This window comes from Sabethes cyaneus, chromosome 2 (assembly GCF_943734655.1).
Source record: "Sabethes cyaneus chromosome 2, idSabCyanKW18_F2, whole genome shotgun sequence".
Classification (NCBI taxonomy): domain Eukaryota; kingdom Metazoa; phylum Arthropoda; class Insecta; order Diptera; family Culicidae; genus Sabethes; species Sabethes cyaneus.
The window spans coordinates 25,272,994-25,284,924 of NC_071354.1; the positions used below are offsets into that span (position 1 = coordinate 25,272,994).

At 38.4% G+C, this 11,931-nt stretch overlaps 1 protein-coding gene across 1 annotated transcript; it reads left to right on the forward strand.

Annotated features, from left to right (window-relative positions):
• Positions 1-346: 346 nt before the first annotated feature.
• Positions 347-1,365, forward strand: LOC128737904 (cuticle protein-like). Its single transcript, XM_053832673.1, has 2 exons — positions 347-358; positions 550-1,365. Exons 1-2 carry the CDS (start codon positions 347-349, stop codon positions 1,363-1,365), a joined length of 828 nt encoding a protein of 275 aa, XP_053688648.1.
• The last annotated feature ends 10,566 nt before the right edge of the window (positions 1,366-11,931 follow it).

Here is an 11,931-nt window from a genome sequence, read left to right on the forward strand (position 1 = left end):
CGCTCATCAACCCTCCGTCGCAAATCGAAGTCACCAGCCCCGGCCGCGCTGCCGTTCGTCGTCGTTGTCGTTCGTTACGTCGCGGAGAGGTTTCCGTCGGACTTCGGGGTGCGATTTATTATAACTTAATGTGATAGTCTTTTTTCCCCCTCACAGCCACCCCAATCGGGGAAGGTCATCTTCTCTTCTTCTTCGGTCCGAAGGAGGATCGCGATGGGTACAACTCGGGCAGTGTTTAGATTTTTCATATAAATATTGGACTCCGCCGGCAGAATTGTATCATTGCTTCGGCTAACTTTAATTCGACTAAATCGGTTCTCCGAAAAATCCGCGACTGTTCAACATAATGGCGTTTAAGGTAAGCGAAACGTTCGCTTGTGTTTTGTTTATGGTGCAGCCTAACGAAAATCGAACATTTGTGATTGAGTGAATTGAAATTTTTTTTCACACAAAATGGACTGTTTGGGCAGTTTATGCCACTTATTGTGCTATGTTGGAAAATAAGCAGTGTACTAATTTATTGTGATGTTTTATTTCATTTCCGTGCAGATGATCGTATTGTTCGCAGCGGTGGCCTGTGCCAACGCTGGATTCGTGCCAGTTGATCATCATCAAAGCTATTCGGCAGCTCCAGCTGTGAGCTACAGTTCATTTACCCGTGAACATCACGCTCCAACTGTGGCCGTTGCCAAGACGGTTTCCTACGCCGAACCAGCTGTCCATTATGCTGCTCCCGTTGCCAAGAGCTACGCCGTCCATGAACCACAGCTTCTGAAGACCGTTGTTGCCGAACCAGCGTACACCAAAACCATTGTTCAGCAACCAGCTTATGCTAAGACCCTGGTATCAGAGCCCGTCTACGCCCACGCTGCTCCAGTTTATGCTGCCAAAACCGTTGCCTACCCAAGCCAGGTTACCTACAGTGCTCCGGTTGTCAAGAAGCTAGAATATGCTCCAGTTGCCAAGACCTTCGTGTCTCACCCACAGTACACCAAGGCTATTGTCGCTGAGCCAGCATATGCCAAGACCTACGTCTCGGAACCATCCTACGCCAAGGCCTATGTCTCGGAACCGACCTACGCTAAGGCCTACGTCTCGGAACCCGCCTATGCCAAGTCCTACGTGTCGGAGCCAGTTCTGACCAAAGCCTACGTTTCCGAACCAGCCTATGCCAAGACTCTGGTTCAACAACCCGTCTACGCCAAGACCCTGGTTCAGCAGCCCGTCTACGCCAAGACCCTGGTACAGCAGCCCGTCTACGCTAGCGCCGCCCCAGTTCTGGCCGCCAAGACTTTGAGCTACTCGCCTGCTGCCCAAGTTTCGCACGTTAGCTACGAAGACAGCAGTGCCCACTATGCCTGGTAAACGATCGACCCCGTCGTCCCCGATTAGGATAGACATACATAACTCTCGCACTAGTGAAGTCGATCTAGCGATTGACACCTGCAAAACCAATGCGCCGAATATGTTAAACGATTTTGTTGAATATATTTATTGAATCTACTGAAGCGAATTCTCATTAATTATTCATTTCATCTTTTCATCTTCGTTAAGTGCAGTTGGTTCCCAAACCGATGACAGATTCTTTGCGGAAATTTTAACCCCCGTGTGTGTTATTCTTCGATAGAATTCAATAGGTTTGAATTCTGCATGTGCTAGCTTAAATTGAACCCATAAATCTCTCATTCTGGTAAAAGAAAACAAACTACCAATAATACCAATAAGTGTGTCTTGTATGACCCCCGATATTTTATATTCTTTCCGCTATCTTCCCCGCAACTCGTTGTACGCTTATTCTTATACATTGCCGAATTCAAATTCATAATTTTTAAAACAAGCATCGTGTTACATATATTTTTTATGACAATTCAAGCAAATTTCCTTAGCCATTAAGGATAAATATATTCTGGAAAAGGCTTTTACAAAACTTCCCATAATGGAGAAATGAAGAATTTCGAAGAAACCCCGGAAAAAATTAAGTTCTACCTCATGGAAAACGTTCGAAAGATGATTTTTTTTTCGTTCCTCAACCGCTTGTCTTTTTGACAAAAATTTCACCACGGAATTTCTTTTAGTTCCTGAGTTATGGTTTTAGAAACAATCCATACAACATAAATAAAATTTATAAACTCTTTCTAGTGAGGTGTAATTGACAAAAAGCTATTGAAAAATTTATTTAAGAAATGTTGAGCAAATACAGGGTGAGTAGTAATAATTGTCAGTGAAGTAAATAATCACAGAACTTAATAATAAATTTGAATTTTGAGCGTATTTCGTGTAAAGTATATTCATAACATTTGTCTGAAATTAAAATCGATCTCCCTTTGCTTTAATTACCAGTCACAATCGTTGTTGAAAAGCGTTAAGGAAACCGGTTGTGGGAAATATAATTTCTCAGCAAGAAAGCAACCTTCCGAATTTTTAATCCACTGTGTATTTTACCGTAAATGATGCTGAAGTGAGTTAAAAATTTCCTAAAGTACATGTTTCTGTTAGACTGGTTGGTTTACTTCGTATAATGAGTACTTACGTTTAATGTTTTCTAACTAATGTTAAATAGCGTTCGACAATTGTTTTAGCTCTATCTCCTTTAAACCAAACTGCTGTTTGCTGTAAGTGGATTGATTTAAAGGTTACGTATCAAATTCATTTGTACGCATAACTATTTACCTAGTCTTGATACTTGCAATTATTTTCTACCGATATATCCGAAATCAACGGCCACGATAACTATATATGATTAACTAGAGCAAATAGGTGCATCAGTTATACAGTTAAGAGCAATACTGATAATAATTACCACGTTTTCCGAGGTTCTAAAGCATCAAATAATACAATTTTTCTATGAATGTGGTATCCAAATAATCCACTAATAATCTAATGATTTACTGTTAATATCGCGCCATGAATAGTAATAAATGTATAACTTTAATAGTAATAGATGTATAAACTCTAAAGATGAATATTTTGCTTAATAAACTACTAATAAATTTCTGAGCTTAGCTAATGATTTACACTGGGCACAGTTGCAATCTGCTCACGGAAATGACGATCCTCCTTTGTCTTTCGCTGACGTCTGTGTCTATCGACGAGGGCAAAGTATATTGAAATTTAAGGTAGTTTGATGTAGGTTATTCGAGCTCCAGTTTCGACACCGGTTCTTGAAAAATACTCCCCAAATCTGGCCGTAAACACACTACACGGATACCGGAAGCCATCAAACGAGCAAGAGCGAATTCGACGGAAACCAGATCAACCTGGACGTAAGATGGCCAGGAACTGGGACTTTCGCAATCAATCATGAAGTATATTTCTTGAAAGATGATATTCGATTGATTCCATACATAAAACGACGGGGGCACGGTTTGACTGAAAAGTACAAGGGCGCAAGAGTCGAAAGATGCCGGCAGCTGCGCAAGCCGCTAGATGATTGTGAAATTCTGTTTTCGGACCAAAAAATTGTTTCTGCTACTGGATCACCACAATCAACAAAATGATCGCATTTATGCAGCACATCTTTCTGATATTCTCCGAGACGAACTGGCTGTACAAAGCTTCTAGAATCTTTCCAGGGTAATGGAGCGGGGATCTTACTCCAAAAATTTTAACGTTCCATTGCTGTTCATTTAACCTAGTATTAAAATCAACACTAAATATTACATCGAAAATGTTTTGAACAACCATTTGCTTCCCATCGTCGAAAAACACTACAAGAATGCACCATACTACTTCCAACAAGTTTCTGCACCGTCTCACCAAGCGAAAGCTACACAGGCTTAGCGTGAGGGTAATTTTTCGGATTTTATTTCTTCGAAAGAGTGGCCTCATTTGAGTCGTCTAGACTTCTATGATGGGGTTACATACTAGGCAAACTACCAAAGAGTACCAAAGTACCAAAGGATTGACTAAAGGATTGACTGTGAATACTCTCAAGCAACGTTTGGAGAAGATTTGGAAGTTCCAAACACATGGGTGGCTAAACCAGTAACGCCATTTTCCAGTACTATTGTTGTATATGTTGTAACTGCGTTTGTTTATGACTCTGGCCTCTGAAGAACTTAAATGACAAGTGACCATAAGTGACAAAATAATTTAGCTTTATTTAATGGACCGAAATTTGCATAATTTGTGCGATAATGGCTTATCTATCTTAATATATAAAAATGGATTTCTGTCTGTCTGTCTGTCTATCTGTCTGTCTGTCTGTCTGCCGGGATGGTCCTTACAGAATCAAAAACTACTGAACCAATCGGCGTCAAAATTTGCATGTAGAGGTTTTTGGGGCCAGGAAAGGTTTTAGTGATGGTTAGAGACCCCTCTCCCCACTAAGAGGGGGGCTCCCATACAAATGAAACACAAATTTCTGCATAACTCTAGAACTAATCAAGCAAATGGAACCATATTTGGCATGTGGGTGTTTTTGAAGGCAACCATTTTTTCTATGATGAATTAGGACCCCTCCCCATTTTAGGAGGGGGGGGGGGGGCTCCTATACAAATGAAATACAAATTTCCTCATAACTCGAAAACTAATCAAGCAAATGGAACAAAATTTGGCATGTGAAAGTTTTCGAGGGCAAGAATATTTTCTATGGTGAAATAAGACCTCTCCCCACTTTAAGAGGGGGGCTCCCATACAAACGAAATACAAATTTCCTCATAACTCGAGAACTAATCAAGCAAATGGAACCAAATTTGGCATGTGGAGGTTTTTGGAGGCAAAAAAAATTTCTATGGTGAATTACGACCCCTTCCCCTTTTAAGAGGGGGCTCCAATACAAATGAAATACAAATTTCCTTATAATTTGAGTACTAATCAAGCAAATGGAACCAAATTTAGCATGTGGGGCTTTTAGGGGGCAGAATTTTTTTCTATGATGAATTAAGACCCCTGCCCTGTTTAGGAGGGGGGGCTCCCATACAAATGAAATTCAAATTTCCTTATAATTTGAGAACTAATCAAGCAAATAGAACCAAATTTGGCATGTGGGAGATTTTGGAGTCTTGAATTTATTTTATGATAGTTAGAGACCTCTCACCCCTGTGGTAGGGGGATATGGACTCTCATACAAATAAAACAGAAATTTTTGCGAAACTCAAAAACTAATCGAACTCGAGAAATTCGAGACCCTTCCATAAAACATTGGTCAATAACAAGACCACAAAAACTATCTATAGTAACACTAGATCATTCAGGACGAGACGGCCGCGAGTATTGCCGGTGACCCGCCGTCGGAAGCGCCGCCCACTGGGGGCAGGCAACTCCCCGCAGAAATCACTACTGTCTAGGTTTATTTGTTTTCCTAGGTCTACCTGGGTTCCGTTTCGTATTCTACTAAGACGCTCCAAAAACTTCAGTCTACCTGGGTTTCCTGGAACGAGCGATAGCGAGTAAGGAGAGAATCGCGAAATGGTACTTTCCACAAAAAAGTTTTCCGTGAAATGGAACATTCCGCTCAAGGTTTATCGCAAAACGATATTCTGCGAAATGTGGTACAATCATGGCGAATATTACTATCCGCTTTCTGGCTAGGCAATGAGGGGACAGGGGAGTTGTTTTCTACTTTACTGTGAGGAAAAATTGCAAATTTGTATATTGAACTACCCATTCCTGGTAACTAATAAGCATTAACATAAGCAGCAAACCAGCGTATCTGGCATTTTATACTGCAAGTTGTTGTATATTAGCTTTTTGACTGCATAGGTGTTGTAAATTGGCATCCAAAATTGTATTCAAATTCTTCGTGTCGGTAATTAGCTGTAAATTAGCATTGTCAGCACTATAAGAAGGTTATCAGTAAAGTAGCTGTATATTTTGCCAAAATAGCATTTAGGTAGCATTTAAGGCGACTTAAATGCTTATTGGCCTGCATTTGAATAGCATTGGTGATGCTTATTGGTTACCTGGGATGCTTTCGTAGTTACGTAACTGCGAAAATGAATCATCTAAGGTTGAACTCCTCAGAAACTTGCAAAACTCGAGATTGTGACAAAGATCATCCGAGATTAATGATTTATGTACAACACAGGTTAATTTGTGGCAATACGAAGTTTGTCGTGTCAGCTAGTACCTATATAAAAATGAATGTCTGTCTATCTGTTGACCCTCATGGAGGATGTCCACGTTAAAATTACAACACATAATTCGAGTTTTTATCCAATGGCCATCACACTTTCAGGGCATCAAGTGAAGCAATTAAATTTTGTTTTAGCGTTTATTTTATTGAATTTCGCCTCCGTATCCGAATGCCCTTATTTTGGCCTTAACTCCACCCATGAAATTTTGCACAACCTCAAAGTCGACATGTTTTGCATATTTAGCCATACTTACTTCATTTCATCAACTGTTTTGACTACTACAGGATGTTTCAGAAGACTCTGCTTCATAATAAATAGCCCAGTATTTCTCAATTGGCCGCAGCACTGGTATATTTGAGGGGTTTTGATCTTTTGGTACGAAATCGACATTACTTGCCTTATTTCTTGGCAAAGTTCGACATGTTCTGTTTTCGGAGGTTGTCTGGAACATTAAACTTATCCTTTGCAGCGAAATACTGGTTCCCCGAAATCTGGTTGGAGTCCGCTTTCACGTAGGTTTGGTCGTCCATAACGCAGCAATAAGGTATCGTCAGATTTTGATCGTATAACTTCTGGACACGACTTTTCGCGACCATATTCATTTGGAGCCTTCTGAACCTTGAACGTACGTAATTCAGCTCGAGTTTTGGCCTTCTACACGAAACTTTAGCTCAGATTTAGCTGTTTTTGCTACCTCTAGAACGGAGGAGTTTGGTTTCCCATCGAAGGCCCCAGTTACGCGGGGGTGAGATTGTGCCAAGCCATAATGATCGATCCAATTTGTGAATTTCACATACACATACATGTTGTGATCCACAACAGTATACGGACGCCTTTTTTCTCCACATCTTGACTCACCATCGACAGTCCGATGTTCTTCGAATCGTTTTATGACACGATAAACTGTAGAATTTGGGATTACCAACTTTTTACCGATGGCACGATGTGATAGATTCCTATTTTCTATGTACCGTCATCCGGGGCAAGATTGTGCCAAAAAAGCATATGTTTTTGTCCTTTGGCTCATTTAGGAACTAAGTTGATTTCAAACCTGTTAATATATACTAAATTGTTCAATTAACAATTACCGTAGAGATGGTTTAATTACAATGAAACCTAACTTTATTGGAAGTGCATAAACTTTGGCACAATCTCGACCCTTCAAGGGGGTGACATTGTGCCAAAAACGTAAAGTTAAGGTAAATACTTAAACAGTGAACATTGGCATGTTTATAAACAATACACATAAGTGTCAGTATAAAGTAGTTTATATGGGGCCGTCCATGAACTAAGTGAACTATTAGGGGCAGGGGGTCGGCCAAAAACAACGCATCATTCAAAAAGTATGAACGAAAATAACCCGGGAAGGTCTGAAATAACTAAAAATGAGTTCGTAGTCAATGGACAGCCTTTATATGGCCAGTAGCGTTTCTAGGGTTAATAAGGGGGAGATATATGGAGGGCGTGTATCCTATGGGGGCATACGTATTTGATCATTTAACAAAAGTAACTGACACATTCCAAGCGCATCTATCCCATGAGAGCAAATTTTGAAAGTAGTAATATTAAAAATATTTGTATGGAGTATGTTCAAACATACTATAAAGCTTACAAAAATCCTGAATTGTCATATTGTTTATTGACAATTCATGCTAAAATGCACCTTACAAGTGGGAGGTTAACAATATAGTTTTTTTCATCATTTAGGCAAGGCTGCAATTAATTCTCTGTCAATAGTTTTAAGCCAAAATATTTTAAAACTGTATATCGTCAAAACATGTTTCATTACTAGGGTAACATTTTGTTCATACAGAGTTTTTTGAAAAATGAAAGCATTTTCCAGATAAGCGGCCTTTAAAAACAGGTACTTTTATAATGGTGTCCCGTAACGAAAATTTTGCATTTATTTCCATATACCAGAGAATTTGAATCCGAATTTTTTGAAACTATGGATTTTCTTTAATCACACATGTACAATCAAAATCGCGCTGTGCTTGACTTTTGATAAGCATTTCTATGTAAAATAAAATAGGTGCTTCAAAATGGTGTCCCGTAACGTTTTGTTTAACGCAAAAAGTAATTGAATGAAAAAGCACTTATCACATCATGTTTCAACTAATCTTTATCGACGATAACAAATCTATTATTTTGATGACCGAATGCAAGTAAATATGTATTTACTATAAGCATGTATAAATATGATTACAATATAATAATATATTGTAATATTAAGGAATGTGCGGTAAAGACGGGCACCACAAGATTAAAATTCAATATCTACACAAGTATCTCTGTTTGATATAGCCATACTACTACTAAATTTTGTTCAAAACTTATACTTTAACATCAAAAACATTACCTAGTAATCATATTTTTTAGACATTGTACAGAAAAACAGACACATTATATGAAAGGTGGACACCGCAAAAAAAAGTGTGATGGCTGATGAGTAATACCAAACAAGATATGATACCAGTCGTCGTATGTTCGAATCTCGACTGGATGGTGCTGCCAAAGTCAGTAGGATCGTTGTACAAGCCCCGTAGAGTGATTTATCTATTTTGGGCAGACGTTGCGCGTACGTTATTTTGGACATTTACAGCAAAATCAAATAGAAAATAAAGTACGCGTAAAGCCTATCCAAAATAGACAAATCAACCTAATTGTATAGTACTCTAATAACTAGCTGCAGAGTCTCTCGACAAAGAGTGGCTCCAGGCAAAGGTGAACATGTGCATTCCATAACTTCTGTTTACTAACTTCTACCCCTACGTCCACGTGTTGCCGGCTGGGGTACGCAATCTCGGTTGCTGTAGGCTAACAGTGAAGGGGACAGAGTGTCTTCCTCCCACCTTAAGATGGCAGCCACGTCAGTGAGATAGGGACCTGAGGCTAACAACCCACTGTACCCGAAAACAAAAAAAAAGTTAATGAAAAAGAAAGAAAGTCTCTCGATAAAGAAGAAGGGTTAAGTCTTAAAGTCATTTATACCTAACGCCGATTTCGACTTACTTGAATACTTTATCATTAAAATACTTGAATAGTCTAAGAACTTGGAATTCCGTTTCTGAAAGTTGTTTAGTCAGCTTTTTTAGCAATTATAGTGGCTTCGCTGAGCACACTAGCAAGAAAGCCTAGCCCAGAGAACAATTTTTAGCTTGCAAGATGCATAGTAAGTGTCATACTTCGAACGGCATCATTTTCAGCTACTTTTTTTAGCGTTTCTTTTTTGAAAGTTTTCATGACCCTTTTCAACTGTTTTATTTTTTTATATTTTATATAACTGTTTTATGACTGTAGAATAATTTGCAAGTTATCAACAAAGTTATTTTAAAGAATAGGCAAAATTAGTCTTTTATAGCAACTTATGTTATAGTTATAGTTCGCAACATGAGTTGTTAATGTTGCGTGAAATAGTAGAGTTGCTTAAAAACTTTTAAATTTATGCGTTATGATACGTTAACTGATACGTCTGAAGTAAAACAAAATACCTAATTTTCGAATATTTGCTATTTAATACCATTTTGGCGTGCAGCGCAAATAAAGCATACCTTTCTAATCAAGACGAACCTTATTTACCCTTTTAAATTTTTTCAAATAAAATTTTTGAATTTTGTTATTTTGGCCAAAATCATGCAAAATCTTACATAGGGGGAGGGGGCGATTAGTCAACAATGGGGAAAACTCGTTACATAATTAATCCACAGCCCCTACATTTTAATTACTAATGTGTCCAAACCCTAAGATTAGGCAAGCATTTCATTATAATACTTCAGTATAGTTCTCACATGGGTATTTCTCTTTACCTGAAAGTAAACTTTACCTAACATATACTTCGTTACGTATGTCTTATTACCAGACTATCCCGCACCAAATTAGCACACTATTGTTACAAAATATAGTGAATTTAGACCAGATATAGAAAATATGACGGCCTGAACAGAAATCTAGAGAAAATAAACCATATAATGCAGTTTACTTTTTCCGTTACGGGACACCATTTGCAGAATACTGTTTGCCCAACAGCGCATGGTGTCCCGTAACGAAATGATTTTTATTATATCTTAAAAACTAAACACAAAACCTGAATATACTTTTACATTTTGAGTTTCAGGCTGCCTTCAGCTAAAAATTTTCGGAACATGTCGACTTTGAAAAACTTGAAACAGAGCAAAGTTTTGCAAATGTTTGAATCATGTTCAGAATACGCATTTTCTGCAATGGTGTCCCGTAACGAAAAGTATTCCGCCACTATTCAATGATGCTTATTATAATAAATATTTCGCCCTCGTATTGAGAAAGTACTACTAAATAGCATCTCAAAACACCTATTTTGAAAGATATTCGTCAGACTGTTGGTAAAATATGAACAATTTTTCTTCGAAAAAACGGTTGCTCGTGGTGTCTCGTAACGCTAGAATGTGTCAACCACTACTTCGTTCGAGAACCCTCGGCCGCAGAACATGTGGCCCATTCCACCCCCTCCTTCAAACTGGCAGTTTATACACGGTATAATATATTAGATTGTTTATTCAAACCTTCTGAAACTTCCAGAGAAAAAGTAAAAATTAGTTTAAATTATTTAGCAGACCTATGATGCTGTTTGCTCCAAAATGGATGATGCAATCTAATCTGTCAAAATATTGTGCTCAATAGTAAAGAATGTCAGTGAACTGGTGTATACTGACGTATTTTTGTAGTGTATGTGAAATCTACAAATTGGATCGATCATTATGGCACAATCTCACCCCCGTGAAACTCGAAAAGTACAAAGTTTCGAAAAATACTATTTTCGTAATCAAAACTCATCCAACGCATAATAACCTTACAATATATTGTAAATGATTAGTTTATATACCTTCAAAATAGCAAGTTTATGCGATTTCTTGTTTGGGTTGGTTTATGCGGGACATTTTTTACAAGCGATATTTCCGAGTATTTTTGATCGCGAACTTTGAAACCCTGTTTAGGCTGAATAGTTTGCTAATAGTCTGTCTTCCATTCTAAGGTATGAATAAATATGTTATGTTCATCATCATCTCTATAGATATAATAAATTTTCACAAATAAACATTTTTGGTTTTTGGAACAATCTCACCCCCGTGGCCCAATGTCACCCCGGATGGCGGTACTTGTGCAGATTTTTTCCGAAAACGAGCTGTTATTTTGACTCCATTTTTCATATCATTACGAACCTGATGAAAAACACACACAGTATAAACAATGCACTTTGAGCTTTCTCCATGCAAAGTTTCAATTAATTTTACTCAACGGTTCAAAAGTTAGAGCAATTTGAGTGTGTTGCAATTTTATCGTGAACACCCTTTAGACTCGGAAACTACTGAACCGAGTTTCTGTTTGAAAATTTGTATGTAGATGCTTTTGGGGCCGGGGAAGGTTCTTATGATGATTCGAAACACCTGCCCCCCCCCCCCTGGAAAAGGAGGCTTCCATACAAATGAAACACTGACTTCTACATAACTCGAGAGCTTGCTTGATTAGTTCTGTGGAACTAATTGAAGCGAAATTTGGCGTGTGGGGGTTTTTGGAGGCAAGATTACCGAGGTACCGTAAAACGGGGTAACATTGATCATTGGGAGTAACATTGAACAGTTCTGAAAAGTTGGCATAAGTTGTTTATTTCACTTATAATAGAGATAAAACTGAACACAGCACGAACTACCCCGGCTGTAGCTGCTAGAGGACGAGAAGGAGAATATTGTCCAGAGCTTTGCTGTATTTCGCACTTTGTTCTTATTACAGTGTCACTACAGAGTGAACGAACTGCTTATTGTCTATACTAAGAGTCGGTGAGTTTTAACCATCTTTCCTTTGTGCTTCTACTACTTTTATA